Here is a 17159-nt window from a genome sequence, read left to right as displayed (position 1 = left end):
CTGCATATCTGCAAGCAATAAACCATGTGATAAAACTGTGGAAATCTGCAAATCCACAGATTAAAAACCATGGATATTTTCCTCTGAAAACCCAAAACCAGATCCATGAATTTCCGGATGCAGTTGTGGATATCCACAGATCATCTGATCTGCTAGGAGCCCTAGATGCTTGTTCTTTTCCTGTTTTAACTTCATTTTGTCTGCCATATCCTGTACCACCTATTGTTCTGGCTGGCCACACAAATAGGTATATGTCAGGGGACGATCCCCGGGTCCCCATGACCCCTCTCTATGGCCCACTGTCATATCCATCTATGGCCATCATCTTCCACTACCTCTGATCCTTCCGGACTACCTCTGCTCCTTCTTCACTAACCTTGGAGCCCCCATATTCCGCAATCACCTCCAACTCCCTCGATGGTCACCACCCCCTCTTTTCAATATATTACCTACATCTCCCTAAGTATGGAACCCCAAAGGCCTCTGGACAGCTCTGACATCTGCTAGTGCACTCCCGCCCCTGCTGGGCAATACACTTGCTTGCCCTGCAAGTCTACTTTTGGGTCTATCTGTCAGGGCACACACCCTGACTAGCCCGGACCCGGACCCATGTCCGGACCCGCTTCCACCCGCTGCGCTTCCCGCATGCATGCATGCTCTGCACGCTGCATGCTCCAGGCCCGGTTCCTACCCCTTCATGTGACTTCCGGGTATCCCCGGAAGTTTTGCTGATATTGGGGCCACTGTGGGAAGATGAGAAGTTAGCTTCCTTCTCATCTTCTTACCCACAGTAGGATTGTGCTGGCCAGACCTGAGGCTGTGGGTCATAGGGGAGGGTCATGGGAACCCAGGAGTCATCCCCTGACACTATCCCTCCTTTCCGTTTCTGGGTTATAGCCTGCCACTCTGCTAACCCTGTGTCAGGGCAATAGCCCTGAACGCCGAGCCACATGTAATTAGACACATATAGTCACGTGGGTAAGCGGGAACCTCCGGGTAACTGCTTACACACCACCGTAAAATACACATACTTGTATCACTTACAGCCCTGTGTGCTGAGCTACCCAGAGACCTCACACTTTTTTAAGTGTATGAGGTGTGTTTTACAACACAACCCACAACAACTATCAAATCTTAACATCTGACTCGGTAGTGCCCATGGTGCCTAAACACGCCCACAAGGGCAAGGTCGCATCTGCAGCAATGCTAAAAAGAAACAAGCGGTTCATTAAGAAACCGCAATCTCCCATCATGGGAGATTCAAACCAAAAGCCGTTGTCAGATGATGACGAGGATCAACACGATCCGGCATTAGCAACCACCTCAGGGCTGGCCCCTGAAGGTTTTAGAAACTTACATGGAGTAAGTGTGGGGCCTAATACCCCCAGAACTCCACGACATACTGATCTAACCCAAGCTGGGGAAGATCCCTCACCTCCTCACAAGGTGATCGACTTGCACGATAAATGCATAAGCGCCGAACAATCAGCCCAAAAAGCTGATCAGATAGAGTCGCAGGAAACTCCAGGGCCCAACTATCCCCTGGAGTCCCCCCTCATGTCCCCAAGTCAAGCCCCAAAGGCAGACAAAGGGAAACAAAGGGAAGAGCCCCCGCATTGGCTATCCGAAAAACTACTGGACTTGTTCCAGGTTCCGTCCAAATGGAGGATGGAAAGCGAAGACCGACTTCTTCTCAGGCTGAAAGCCTGAGAAGGCGCGAAGATACGCCCTGAGAGCAGGATCTCCCAGAGCACGGAAGCTCCAAAAGAACTTCTGCTGTTTACACTCCCACATGCCATGCCAGACAAGGCAAGGTCGCCAACCTCGGAGGAGGTCTCCGAGATAATGAAGAGGAGGCGAACTGAAATGAGGGAGTTCGCTGAGGAAGCCTTACAGAAAAGTAAGGAAAAACCAGCGAACAGACCCCTCTATGAAAGGGAAGCACCCTCCGCAACAGCCTCACCTAAACAAAGCGAGCATGGAGTGTTCACTCCAAGAACCCATCTGGAACCCCCAGAAGCGGTAATGTCAACTGGGGAGAGTCACTGCTCGCCCAACCAAACTTCCTCCTGGAAAACCAGGAATCCCGCATAATAAACACGATAAACTTGATCCAAAAAAAGATCGAGGAAACGAACCACAATAGTATGGCTCGTCTAGAGATAACTCTAGAAAGAATGGCCAACGCAATTGATGTGTTGACTGAAAAAATCAGCATACAGACAGACTTGCTGAAGGAAATAAACTTCTCACAAAAAAGTGAGGAAACAAATAAACACCCCTGGACCACGGTCCAGGACAGAAATAGAACTCGTGAAAAATTCACGAAAAGAACCACCAGTGAAAGCACACTGGAGTATCATCAGTGACTCGACAGAGATGCTAAGGAGATCCTTCTCCCAAGGATAGGAGAAGACGATGCCGAAAGAAGGCATCGTTCAGAGATTAGGAGGAGAATTGGCACATACCAAAGGTTTGTCCAAACGTCCACTTACGATGGACCTCTCAAACAGAGAGGTAACTCAATCACACTCTCTCAAAACAATGAGAGAATCCAAATACAACTTCAGGCAAATTCACCTGAAACCAAAGAAACGCTGCAAGGAAGATTTCCCCCAGTGAAAACCCCCCCAAAGGAGAGATCTCCATTGGATAGCGACCCTGCGAAGGCAGGGGAGCAAGAGGAGTACCTGGAGAAATGGTATGAAAAGGCCATAAGAATGGCTGAAGTGAGAATACTCACTCCCTACCCAGAAGGAGTGAAGCCTGAAGCCCTAAAAATGGGCCGGCATTCCCTGACAAGAAATGGTCAGGGGAGAACAACATGGAATCGTTCTGGCAGTGGTTCACAGAACTACTGGGATTCCTCCCTTCACGAGGATGCAAAGGTCCCCAATTCGATGAAGTCCATCTGAACTGCTTGATTCATGGATTAGGGGGGCCTGTGTTCGACCTCGGAATAAGACTCTGAGACGAAACTCTCCTCAGAGGAGACGAGGGCATGGTCCTCGAAGTTCTCAACATATTGATGAGAACTTTCATTAAAGCCTCTGCTGCGTTGAACGCAACAAAGAAGTACTGCGATGTCAAATACGAAGCGGAAAAAGGCCTAAAACAGTTCTACCTAGAACTGTCCAAAGCAGCGTCCCAGATCGTGACGCCGCCAGACCAGGTGTCCTTCAATGCCAGGTTCCTAAACTACATTCCCCTCAAATGGAAGAGGGAAATGATTGCTCATGATAGAATCAGAGCAGACTTCTACTCAAATGAGGAGATGTTAAAAGCAATATCTCATGTAGACGAGATAATCAACCAGCTGAAGATGTCTTCAGCCTACAAATCAGGTTACTATACCCAAACAACTACCACGGCAACCACGAGCTGTGGTAGAGCCCTCCCATCAGGAAAAAAGGCTGAAGAGCTGAAACCCAGATGGAAAGAGGATACATCCTCGAAAAACTCGAGGAAAACTGACCAAAAGTCAGTTCCAATTTGCAGCAAATGCGGCAAAATAGGGCAAACGAAAGATTGCCCAAGACACAATGTAACGAGCGATGAAAAACCAAGGCGCATAGCTGCCATGGAGATCGTGATCACAACGGAAGAAGAGTCGAAAGACTCATCAGATGAGAAATCAGAGAACAACTTTGGTAACTCCAAAGCATCAAGCTTCGAAGTAGAGGACCCATACGAAGGACCTCAATACTCACCTGACTCAGAGGGTGAGGAAGTCAATGTTGGGACCATAAGGATGGGCCCAATGTCAGTCGTCGATCATGATGACATCAATTACAAAATCAAACCAGCTGTAGCACGCCAGTTAGAAAACATGGCAGATGAAAAAGTCGCCAAAGCCTTGGTGGAAGCACCAAGAAAAGATGCCTTGGGGAAATACACCAAAGTACCCAAGGAAAACAAGGACAAAGGGAAGAAGGACCAAAAGTCCATCGAAACCCAGTCCCCCTTGTTCGATGCGAAATTCCGCATCTCAAAAGATGCGGGAAAATACCCCGCAAACAGACTGCTCTCAATGAAGAGAACGCTAATGGCTCACATAAAAATAGCAGGCACAAAAGCCTATGCGCCATTCGATAGTGGAGCTGAAATGGACGCTTTATCACCGGACTTTGTCTGTGCAGTCCACATCCCAATTCTCCAATTGGAGAACCCAGTCGTCCTTCAAATGGGGATGAAAGGAACAAGATCACAGATCCTGTTCGGAACAAACGTGGACATTGAGATTAACGGCCATGTAGAAAAACACTACTTCGATGTAATTAACATCGATAGATACGATGCCATATTCGGCGCCCCCTGGTTAAACAAAAACCAGGTAAGCTTAGACTTCCAGTCCCACAAAGTGAGAACAGTGAACAAGGGCAACATAGACACCCTTGGAATAAGCGAAGACCGTGTGATGAGATCACATGGATGGAAAACTTGAGCAAGAGCTTGAGAACAACCAAAAAAGAAGCCCCCCCTGACAGGGAGGCAGGATTGAAACACACCTCAGGGTAAAGAAAGTACCCTGAAGGTTGGCCCAATCCTAGTCCGGAAGGACTAGAACTTCCAGACGTACCACATCTGGAAGGTCTCTCCATGAACAACCCCGAGTTCGAAATACTCAGGGAGTGGTGGAGAGAGAAATTCGAAACTGTAATGGCACCAGCACCATTAGAAATGCCTCCCTTGAGGGAGGTGAACCATCGAATCCCGTTGAAGGATCCGAACAAGAAATTTCGGGAAAACACCCTGAGATGTCCTGCAGCACTAGGCTCCCGATACAAAAGAGCCTGATGTGTGATGTGTGCAATGTGTGCAATGTGTGCAATGTGTGCAATGTGTGCAATGTGTGCAAAGTCTGTTATGTGACACATGCAGTGCATGGGAAGTTGCTGATAGCAGCATGCGCACTTTGACATTGCAGCAATTTTTATGAAATGAGTTACTGAAAAGAATTTCTGCATTTGCATGTTGTCTTTTGCTTGTTGCATACTTTGCAGACATTACATACTTTGCACACTTCACACACTGTGGCAACTTCCCATAGTTCCCACACTTTTCATTTTCAATAACAAACAAATTGCTTCCGATACAAGTCACATTGCAGGTTCAATACAAAAAGTCACATGCTACAGAGTGTGGCTATTTCCGCAAAATGAGACAAGTTCTCAGCTTCAACCATGGGAAAGATACTGAATTGGACCTTTCAGACAATGTGACCTCATGCTCAACAACCTTTTCCGAAATTTTGCAAAATGTAGTATGGCTGTGCTCTGTCACTATCCGGCCTTTAATTTCCCATGGCAAACAAGGCTCACTTCAAAGCTCTAATCTCCCCAATCCACAGAAAAAAAATTAGTTAACCCTACCTAACATTAACCTGGCCCAATCGGACTTGTGTTTGACCCTGCGGAAATAGCCACACTCTGTAGCATATGACTTTCTGTATTGAACTCACAATGTGACTTGTATTGGAAGCAATTTGTTTGTTATTGAAAATGAAAAGTGTGGGAACTATGGGAAGTTGCCACAGTGTGCGAAGTGTGCAAAGTATGTGATGTCTGCAAAGTATGCAACAAGCAAAGGACAACATGCAAATGCAGAAATTCTTTTCGGTAACTCATTTCATAAATTTTTTTCGGTAACTCACTTCATAGGTCACGCATCACACAGGCCTGCTGGCCCAATGTCCGGTGTCACGCACTTTGAGTAGAATCCAGTGGCTGTGCAAGCTTTCAATTCAAATTTTCCAACTACATCGTTAAAAGTGTGTCTGTCTTGCCTGTTTAAGCCACTTACCCCATCCCAACTCACCACTACCAACTTCAGACCCAACTGCCACAGTGAATTCTCCAATGGATTCTGCATTGTCAGCATCAACTGAAGGCCACCATTCATGTCGGCAAGGCCATCAGGCAGGGTTCCGGTGTTGAGATGTTCATAAACCTCCTCCAACATCACCTCCACATCATCCTCTACAGCTTCTGAGAATTGTCCTTCATGTACTACCATAGTAGAGTTAGGATGAATCCCACTGTCACCAGTAGGATGCTTGCATATTGAGAACAGCCTGTAGCAACCAATGAGAAATATAGGGGTGTTGTTGTATGTGATAGTTTCCTCAGCACAAGCTGCAATATGGCTGGCAAGCACAAATCCATCCATAATACCGGGCAGAAAATTTGACATGAGAATTTCCATTTCAAAATTCAAATATTATCAAATTCTCTCGGATATAAGACAGAAAACCTGTTGTCTGAGGGGTTGTGTCATGCAGTTCTGGCCTCAGCCTGTTGGCTGTCATGCATCACTCAAGCTTGCCAGTTGGATGTCCAGTGCCATGCTCCAAACTGGATGATGTGTGACCAGTTGTTGGTCGTGCCAGTACAGTATACTTGTTTCACAGGTTGGGGATAGTGCATAAATTTGCACTCCTGCCCAATATTTGCGATAAATAAGACTGCAAGGGTCTCTGCTGCCTGTTCCAATTTCATTTTCCCTTCCCACATTACCACATGAACAAAACTCCATCAGGCTTGACCACGTAGATGTGTTGCCAACAAACACTCGCTGATTTCAGGAATTCATCCCTTGTCCTTGTTGTAAAGTCTGTCAGGAACGTGTTGGATGTGTATCTGGATGATCCGCAAGGTGCACAAAGTCGTCTGAGCTCGTAAGGTCGGAGGGGTGGGACTTTAGCTTCAGCGACTTGGGTGGAGCACTGTGCTTCGTTCTTACGTTGTTGTCCCAATTTCAGACAGAAGCCTTACAATGAGGAGAAGAGACAAGGGGGGGGGTAAATCCAAGTCGATATACAAACTGAGGTACATCCGGTGTAACCTACATGCATTATAAGCACAAGTAACTAAATGGACCGGCCCGGAAGGAGTGGTGGATCAAGTGCGATATTAATGAATGAAGAAAGAGAACTTCATCCATATAACAGATGGCAACACCTCTGTCAATAAACTCTCGGAGAATGTCGTTCATCATCGTCTGGAAGGTTGCGGGGGAGTTACAGAGGCCGAAGAACATGACTAGGGGCTCAAACAGTCCTCAGTTGGTGCGGAAAGCAGCCTTCCACTCATGGCCTTCCTTAATCCGGACATTGTTGAAACCCCATCTGAGGTCCAAGACAGAGAAGTACTTCGAGCCTTGAAGACGGTTGAGCACATTTGACACGAGTGGGAGTGGGTATGAGTTCTTCACTGTGATTTTGTTCAGCTTTCGGTAGTCTTGAACAAGTCAGAGGGATCCGTCTTTCTTTTTAACAAAAAACACTGGGGCCCCCATTGGGGATTTAGATGGCCTGATGCGGCCATTGGCAAGGTTCTCTTGCAGAAACTCATCAAGTTCCTTTTGTTTGTTTCGGGACAAAGGAAAGGTGCGTGACTGTGGGAGATCAGCCCCAGGTAGGATATCTATTGCATGATCCCATGGCTTCCGCAGAGGTAATGCATTAAATGCCTCCTTTGAAAAGACATCTTCATAGAGGCAGTAGGCCTTCTGCGAATTGCTGAGAAGGGGTAGTGGTGGCCCGAATCTCCGGCACGCCGCACATCAACATCACGTGGACCATGAAGACTTCGTCTCCGGGTTCTACCAATTCTACTCTCGCGGGTACAGCTCTCTGACACTCAGGTGGACATCGTGTCATCGTCACCTTCTGTCGAACCCAATCCACCTCTGGGTTGTGAAGGAGAAGCCATGGGTGGCCAACAATAACTGTTATGGATACAGAGTCTCCAACGACCATATCCATCGCATGGTCAAAGACTTCCCCTCTCTATCGTTCCTCCCCTCTTTCTCTCTTCCGCCCTCTATCCCGATACCCTATCCTCCTTACCCGTTCTACCCCTTTCCCCCCCTCGTGCAAAGCTTTCCCCATTGGGGTTTTGGTGCTGGCCGAGGTTATTTGTGTTTTGCGGGATTTCCCGCGACCTTACCATTTGTAGATAGTCATGCGTCTTGTACGGAAACCGCCGAAGGCGGTTCCCGCTAACTAACAACTGCTCTACAACTGTCTCGTGTACCGTCTTCTGTAACAACCCTCCCTGTGACTCAACTGAACCCGTGTGACTGTACAACTCTCAATATGTCTTATAAGTCTGGTTATATCAAGTCCTCTAACGGCCCTCACCGCGAGAACTCGAGGTCGAGAGTCGAAGACTCTCGACATGTGTATCGTCCTATCGAATCTGTACCCTATGGGTCCTTGTCACTCCGCTCTCCCCCCAGTACTCAACATACGACGTCACCTCACGATCATGGAGATCGTGAATACTTTGAGGCCCACCTTCCCGTGATGCCGGCACGTTCGCTACGCGAACGCCAAGTCGCCACCCATCCACCGTCTGTTCCCTCCTTCGCCAGTCATCATGTTTCCCCACCAACGGTACGTTCCCTTTGGGAACGCCAAGTCACCGAAGGCCCTACTAGTCAGTCCTCATTGCACGCTTATGACATCAACCCGCTACCGGTACATTCGCACTGCGAACGCCAAGTACCCGATGGCAACTATACGAAGTTCTCACCCATCTCACAAGTCACGACCTCGCACACGGTACGCTCCATTGAGGAGCGCCAAGTACCCATGGCTGACCTGTCCATCCTGGCATCTCCGACTACCTACCATCAATCCTTTAGTAGCTCACTACATCACCAATCGCGATTGATGGGAATACGATCGTCCACCCCCAGGCAAGACTGGGATCACTCATCGATTACATATCCTGTTATGGTACAGACCAGATATGACCTCACTCATCCCACTATAAGAATGGATCGAGGAATGGGGAATTTCCCCCATCCCCGTAACATTGGTGCCCCAACCCTGGTGCGAGAAACTCGCACCATGCCACCTAAGACGGTGTCCCTGTTGGGAGACGAACCAGTCACCCCGGCCCAAGTGACACACGAATTGTATCCTCCTTCCCGCCCCATGAGGATTAGTCAGTCAGATCGTAGATCCAATTCAAGAGATACCTCGCCAGTAGGCGAAGACGTGCATTCCTCGCCCGGTGCATTCCTACGACAACAAGCTCTCAGGCAAGTCATCGAAGCTCTTGGAGAGTTTGAAGGTGGAATTTTTGAGGATTTGAATAACTACATGAAACGTATACGAAATTGGCATCGTCTCGCTCCCGCTGATCTCGAGAAAGAGTCTGTTGGAGCCGGTCTCGAAGGAGATGTCAGGGACGCGTCCGGGGTCGAGAGGGCCCAGGGGTAATGCCCGGCACTGAGGCCGTCGCGGGGTGTGGAGCGGGCGTGCGTACTGGCGGGCCCGATCCGGGACAGTGGTCCCTGGCCACTCAGACTGAAGTGGAGAATGTGAGAAGAAGGTTACTTCTTCGGTTCCCACTTCAGGTACATTTATGTACATGCGGCTTGAGTCACATGACAGGTGCCACGTCATCCTCGGAGGCAGCCGCAGGCATCCGGGTGTCCCCGTGGGGGATCCCGAGAGCGTCCGCTACATGCGCGCGTGCTGGGCACAGCGGGAGGCCGTCCGGGGTGTGTGGGCCGGACGGGTCAATAGTACATCGATACAAGGGAAGGTGGTCCGTGTAGATAGAAAGAAATAAACAGGAAGAGGAACATGAGAAGAATGAAATAAAGAAAGGGGAAAGAAAAGGGAAAAGAGGGGGGAGGAGAGGGAGGAAGGAGGGGGGAGGGGGATAGACAGCGGGGAGCGGGTGTGGTGTGGCCGGGTGGGCCCGGGTGGGCCCGGGTCAGGCGGGTGTGCCCTGACAGGAGAGCCGTTGAGATATCGACTAGGGACCGTATGGCAGGTCGAGCTAACCGACCTGCTCATGAAAATCACCGAGTTCACCCAGCTAGCCACCAAGGCCAACTTAGCCGCAGGTGATTTTGTAGTGGATCCCCGAGGTGACCTCGCCCTGATATTCACCATAAGAGGATGGTCATTGCCTAAGGAGTTCAGCATTGCATGGAACTTCCTAGACCAGCGTTTCAATTCCTTCGAAAAACATTTCAATGCCATCAAGAAAGCTGCTCGTCCTTCACGGGAATTCGACGAGTCGCGCATGAGTGGATTCAGGTTGGCAAATGTCTCGCCCGCCAAGTTTACGGATCCTGGACAAGTCAAGGAGGCGTGGTCGACCGAAATGCGACCCACTCGGCAACCTGAAGCCCTCCCGTCGGGATGGACTACATTTGAGGATCTCATATCTCCCACGGAAGAGACCACTTTCGTTCATAAACGCACCCTACCGTCCAGGGCCTTCCCGGTGCCTAGACCAAGCATTAATGTTGCTGCAGGGATGCTACTCAGAGACGAACCCTCAATGCCATTCGTCACAGTTTGTTGAGAGACCAACGCTTTCGAGAACCCCAAGGAGAACGTGGGTTACACGGAATTTGTGAAAGGTCTGAAGGTCGGAAGGAAGACAGAGCTGGGACCTGTCGAGGAGAGACTTGATCCTGACAACCGTGGACCCGAACCCCCTCGTGTCCCTCACCATCCGGCGAATGAAGGACCCATTGGATCCAGAGATCCAGGTCATGATCCGAGACAACCACCTCCCGACCCCTGGCAGCCGCCACCACGAGGTGCGGGTCCACCACCCCCATCAGGACCACCACCTCCACCTGGACCACCTCCTCCGCCCGGTGGGGCTCCATACCCAGGGCACATTCTACCCGTCAGATACGCTGGGGCACCGCCCCCTCCCCCGCCTCCCGGACCTGGAGCGTTGGCAGCGCCTCAGCAGAATCCTGGATACAGACCTCCTCCTCTCGACCGCACACAACCTTACGTGGATCGCAAATATACTGCGTCAGACTTCCCAGAGTTCGATGGTTCGATCGACAGCTATATAACGTGGTGCAGCATATGTCGGAACCTGGCCAGGCACTCGCCTGCTTTCGCCCAACAAATGACCCGCGTACTTCCTGGTCATTTCAAGGGTGCTATGGCAGACTGGTGGTCGACTGTACCGGTCGCCGACAAGTTGTATTTTACCACCAATTGGGAAGATCTACACGGATATGTGCTTCATTTCTTCTTAACACCCGCCTTCCTCGACAAGATTCGAGATCGATTCCACGCTTGTAGGTACCGTAAGGGTGAAAGGTACTCTAAGGAGTCCCCGCACAACTTCATGACATGCAAACTACGACTCCTACGCATCCTATATCCACTCGCCGATGTTCCCGGACCAGAGGTCTTGAGGGGCGAGGCCCAAAGACTTCTAGAAGACATCCTGAAAGGATGGTGGGCCCATCTCAACATCGATCAGGTCGACACAGCCGAGGAACTCTTACGGCTGACTAAACTTAAGCATGACGAATTAGTAGCTAGCAACGAGTTCAGTATCGACGCTTTAGCAAACCGAGTCGCCCGCATTAATTTGGAGAGGAATAAACGCGGAGGAGACCATGTCGAGACCAGAAGCGTCGCCGTCGCGTCCGGAAGCCAGACCTACCCTATGAGCGACTTCAAGTCGTGGAAGAAACCGCCCAGACCGTGTCGGCACTGTGGAAGTGCGAACCATTGGGACAACGACTGTCCCCCTAGGAAGGCTGATCGAGCCAGGAACGACCGTAAGGAACGTGACAACTCGTCCAAGTTGGAAAGTACCTACCGACGGGCTTATGCTGCCTTAGTGCAAGGTCAGGAAGCAGAATTCGCAGTGGCCTACACAGAGTTTTGTACCCTGTCCGATTCCGAATCGTCGGACATACCTGACATAGATAATGCCGAAGATTCTTCCTTTTCTTACATTGCGGCCTGTACGTGGAAGGAGATCCTGCCTGATGAGAGACTCATTGGGGCCGCCCTGGTCCCGGGTGAGATATATGAAGCCCGTAAGATATTCGAGCGACCCCCAGGTCAGCAGTCCTTAGGATCTGACGCATGTCGAGTCCGTTGTCGTATCAATGCAATAGATGGGATCGAGATAGAAGCGTTGGCCGACTCTGGGGCAGCCTGCACGCTAATATCGACTGACCTGTACGACTGTATTAAAGGAGAAGGCACCTGCATTAAGCAAGGATTGAAATTGAATTTGGTTCAGCTAACAGGGAAGGCTAAATGCCAAGGCTACACGACGATTGAATTATACCTACCCTCACAACGAGGTCACGTCCTGTTGCGGGGTGTGGAAGCTTACGTACTCAAAGGGATGACCATCCCTCTGTTAATAGCTGAAGACGTGCAGACAGCGTTCCAGCTGCATACCATGCGTCCACCTGAACGAGAATTCTGGCAAGTGGCAGACTCAGACCACCAGGTTCCCCTCAAGAGCCAGATTCATCACGTGCCCGCCTATCCAGTTATAGCCGGACCTCCTCATTCTTGAGAACCTAAACGAGTGAACGTCTCGGGTACGGGTCAACTAAAAATCACGGAGGATGTGACCTTAGAACTGTACACAGTCCGCCTGGTTGGGGTCACTGGTAACTTCGACCACAACTCGGGGGTACGCCTCGTCGAAGGACGGAGGACGGGATGGAAGCAGGGTGACTGTCTGCCACCTCTGACCATGCTCGTAAACACCACCCATCCCTTTAGGCTTCCCTTGACCAATCCAAACCCATACCCGATCAAAGTCCAGAGCGGGACAACGATAGCATCCATGTGCAATCCCAACGAGGATCTAGATGGCACCGAACAACTAAGCGAGCCTCAGATCCGTGAGTTCCTGAGTAAAGGACTATTAATACAGGCTGTCGTAGCGGAAGCCAATGTCCGGGGACAACCTGAGGAAGCCCATGATATCGACGGAGCTTTAGTCGGACCAAAGACAGTGGAGACGATACCTGGAGACGAGGTCCTTCCTGAAACCTTGGTGGATGTGGTAGACGTAAACCCAGAGTTATCGCCCATAGAAAAGGAGCAGCTCCGAGCCTTGGTGCAGAAGCACGAGAGGGCCTTCACTATGGCTGGGAACCTGGGACGATATGATGCCCGCATGCATATATCATTAAAAGAAGGCACGAAACCCATCTCGCTTCCGCCATACCATGCCTCCCCTCTGAAAAGAGAGATCATCGATAAACAGTTAGACGCCTGGTTAGAGATGGGAGTGATCGAGCCGTCCCAGAGTCCCTGGGGCGCCCTGGTTATAATCGTCAGCCAAAGAGGGAAGAATAGGCTCTGCGTGGATTGGCGAAAACTGAATGAGGTCACAATCCCGGACGAGTTCCCCATTCCAAGACAAACGGATATTCTACAGGCCCTTTCCGGTTCCCAATATATGTCAACCTTCGACGCACTATCAGGGTTTACGCAATTGGAGTTCGATCAGGAATCGAGAGACAAAACGGCCTTTCGTACCCATCGTGGATTGTTTCAATTTACGAGGATGCCCTTCGGGTGGCGAAACGGCCCACCCGTGTTCCAAAGAGTCATGCAGGAAGTCCTAGCTCCTTTCCTGTGGCAATTCGCCCTAGTGTACATTGACGACATCGTAGTATACTCCACGTCTTTCGCCCAACACTTGACACATATAGATCGAGTTCTTGATGCTATAAAGAGGGCTAACCTTACGCTTTCGCTGCCCAAGTGTCATTTAGGATACCAGAGTTTGTTGCTACTGGGTCAAAAGGTATCCCGCCTGGGACTCTCCACTCACAGGGAAAAGGTGCAAGCCTTACTGGAGATCGAAGAACCCCAAAACAGGAAGGCACTGCGCACCTTCCTTGGAATAGCGGTTTACTTCTCCTCATTCATACCTCAATATTCACTCATTGCCAGACCCCTTTTTGACTTATTGAAAGATGGGGCTCCCTGGATCTGGCACGAGCTGTGCAAACAAGCCTTCTCATTGTTGAAATATGCCCTAGCCACGGCTCCGGTCAGGGGACACCCCATGAAAGGGTTGGGTTATAGGCTCTATACAGATGCGTCTGACGTAGCTTTGGTGGGTACGTTACAGCAGATACAGCCGATGACTATTAAGGACCTCAAGGGGACGCGCGCCTACGAGAAGTTGAAACTCACATATGATCGGCAGGAGCAGATTCCTGAGTTGGTAAAGAAGTTGAACGCCGGGCGAGACGATCGCCCCCTACCTGCACAGTGGGCGTCCGCTTTCGAAGAATCTACCATCCAGGTGGAAAGGGTTATCGCCTATTGGAGTCGAATGTGCAAGGGTCCCGAGACCCGATACTCGGCAACAGAGAGAGAAGCCTTAGCAGCTAAGGAATCGTTAGTCAGGTTCACGCCGTTCATCGAGGGCGAGGACCTACTCCTAATCACGGACCACGCAGCACTGCAATGGGCGAGGACCTTCGAAAACTACAATCGTCGCCTAGCGGCATGGGGTCTAGTCTTCGCAGCATTCCCGAAAATGACCATAGTCCACCGTCCGGGACTTGCACATTCTAACGTAGACCCCTTATCTCGCTTGGCCCGGACCCCGGAAACGATATCCCCGAACGTGGAAAAGCTACTCAGTCTAGAAACCAGCCTGGCTCAGGAGGACCTTATCCAAAGTTGGAGCACGTATCTGCGCAAGGACCCAGCAAAAGGAGTCTTTGTGGTTACCAGGGCACGGTCTCGCGCTGTAGATAAGTTAGACCTATCGCGTAGCATGGACGTCGTGGACGAAGATCAAGTGGAAAAGGGCACAACAAGTTTATGGTTGGGTTTAGCCCTGAGAACAGCCGAGGAATTCCGTCTGGCCTACTACACGGACGAAGAATTCGGGGACATATACCGCAAAACTCTTGACGGCGGTGTAGCAGGAGGTGCCCACCAAGTGTCGGAGGAAGGGTTGCTACTTTGGGACGACCCGCAAACCAACCGACGCCTATGTGTTCCGAGAAGTCTGAGGACCACGATCCTCAAGGAAATTCATGACACCACTCACGAGGCTGCCCACGCGGGTATAGAAAGAACGCTCAAGCGCCTGAAATCTAAGTGTTATTGGAAGGACCTTGGAAAGGATGCTCGACAGTATGTGGAAACTTGCGACGTCTGTCAGAAGATCAAGCATGACAGAGGCAAAACGCCGGGTCTGTTGAAACCCTTGCCTGTCCCAGACTTGCCATACCACATGATAACCTTGGATTTCGTGACTGGATTACCCCTTCCTAAAGGAGCCACACAGCCAGACGCCATCTTGGTAGTGGTAGACAAGTTCACGAAATATGGGCATTTTATCCCATGTTCTTCCACCACAGACGCGACGGGCGCTGCAGACTTATTATGGCGCCATGTGATTAAACATGTGGGGTTGCCCGCAGTAATAGTCAGCGACCGGGATCCTCGTTTCCTCTCGACGTTCTGGTCATCCTTAGCGCATCACTTCAACACTAAGCTGGCGATGTCTTCAGCTGCGCACCCGCAAACGGACGGACAGACGGAAATAATGAACCAGCAATTAGAAGTCATGCTACAAGCTTATGTCAATAAGGACAGGGACGACTGGCATGAATTCTTGGACGTTCTGATGTTAGCGTACAATAACAGTCCTCACACTACTACGGGAGAAGCTCCTGCTACGCTACTGATGGGTTTCCGGCCCCGTCTGCCCAGTTCATTCCTAGTTCCTGAGGAGTCCCTCAACATCAAAGCGGAGGAAAGAGTGGACGCGTTGAACGTACGCAGAAGATGGGCATGAGAAGCGATCCATCTGGCACAATTGCATCAAGTTAGAGCGCACAACGCCAAACACAGGAGAGTAACGTACGAAGTGGGAGATTTGGTACTGATCGATCCTCATAAACTCAACCTCCTGGAAGTAAAGGGTACAGGGAGGAAGCTAATGCAGAGACGCATTGGACCATTCAAGGTGACGGAGGTGATAAACGAGAACGCCTACCGATTAAAACTTCCCGACTCCTACCCTATGCATAACGTGGTGAATGTAGCGCACCTGAGGCCTTATCATTCACCCAGTGACATCTCAAGACCGCTACTGTCCAACCCCAGGGACGATATGAAAGCCTTGGAAGAGTTTGAGGTAGAAGAGGTGGTGGGGCACAGGAAGCGGAAAGGGAAACTCCTGTACAGAGTGAGGTGGAAAGGATATGGGGCACAAGAAGACACCTGGGCAACCGAAAGAGACCTCCGAAATGCCCCTGAGATCCTCGGAAGGTATAGATCGAAGGCGGGCCTGAGCAGATGTGAATAAGTGCCCACTTCCCGATCGGGTATTCACACGAAGTCGATTAATGGCACGTGATCAGAATACACTTCGATCACCTTCCATCTCCATCGTTTTCCCTCTTGCAATCCCATCAACGAACCCAACTGACAATGTCTCTCGGATTGGCAAGTATGAGCTGCAGGCCCACCCCACGTAACTCTGTTGCGATCACGGACGATCACAGACAGGACTGCCCAGGTCTCGAAGCAGCCGAAGTGTTGTCCGAGCCCTTCAAGAGAGCCCCATCCGACCCTATGTGGTTAAACGGGCAGCTGTGTCAGGGTTCAGCACCCTGCCTTAGGGTGCCCCGGACTCCCCACCTACTTTACCCCCTTTTATTCTTTGACTGTTGCCTTGTTGTTGCCTTTGTGTGTTGTGTACACGCACGCGCACGGGATAGCGTGGGAACTTTCTGAGCGAGCAGCTCGCCCAGAATGTTCCCATGGGTCACAGCCACAGTTCTGGGTGAGCAACTCGCCCAGAACGTTCCCACGCTTACTGGGCACTGCCACCTGGATGTTCCCTCCGGGTCACACTACACAACTCTAGGAGCTGTATAGTTGTGGGCATGTGACCCATTCCTTTATATAGCAACCATGCGGGGAGATGAGACCTTTACCCTTCTTCTCATCTCATGCCCCGCATAGGCAAGTGTATATATTATCCTCCCTTTTACTATACATCTCATGCCCCGCATAGTGTGAGGACAGGTTAGATGGGGGTTGAGGTCAGGGAGCCTCCGAGTCCGAGGCCGGGGCCTGACAAGCTGGGACCTCTCGACCCTACTTTCTCGTACATCGCTTTGCACCACGTAAGACCCGGTGCTCGATCTCTGGATCGACTATGGCTCTTACCACCGGAATATCACCACCTCAACGAGGCCGAAGTGCTGAGAGAAAATGGGAACCAGAACGTTCCGCCTCGAGCTCTGACCCCATTGCTGGAACGATGGGAGTCTTCAAAGGCCGCTGCGCTCAAGGCTGAGGCCCTCACGAAATTACGATTGCCTAACGAATTGAGGGAGGTAATATACAAAGT

The 17159-nt window shown here is 50.5% G+C and overlaps 1 protein-coding gene across 1 annotated transcript; it reads right to left on the bottom strand.

Annotated features, from left to right (window-relative positions):
- Positions 1-5517: 5517 nt before the first annotated feature.
- On the bottom strand, positions 5518-6192 carry EI90DRAFT_3292543 (uncharacterized protein; the record flags this gene model as incomplete). The annotated part of the gene is made up of 3 exons (XM_039067340.1): positions 5518-5564; positions 5708-5726; positions 5803-6192. The coding sequence occupies 3 exons, from the start codon at positions 6190-6192 to the stop codon at positions 5518-5520; spliced, it is 456 nt and encodes a 151-aa protein (XP_038910815.1).
- Positions 6193-17159: the final 10967 nt, after the last annotated feature.

The sequence above is a fragment of the Cantharellus anzutake genome (assembly GCF_015039405.1).
Source record: "Cantharellus anzutake strain C23 chromosome Unknown EI90scaffold_73, whole genome shotgun sequence".
Classification (NCBI taxonomy): Eukaryota; Fungi; Basidiomycota; class Agaricomycetes; order Cantharellales; family Hydnaceae; genus Cantharellus; species Cantharellus anzutake.
The sequence above is the reverse complement of the archived record's forward strand: the minus strand, read 5'-3'. Positions and strand labels throughout refer to the sequence as shown.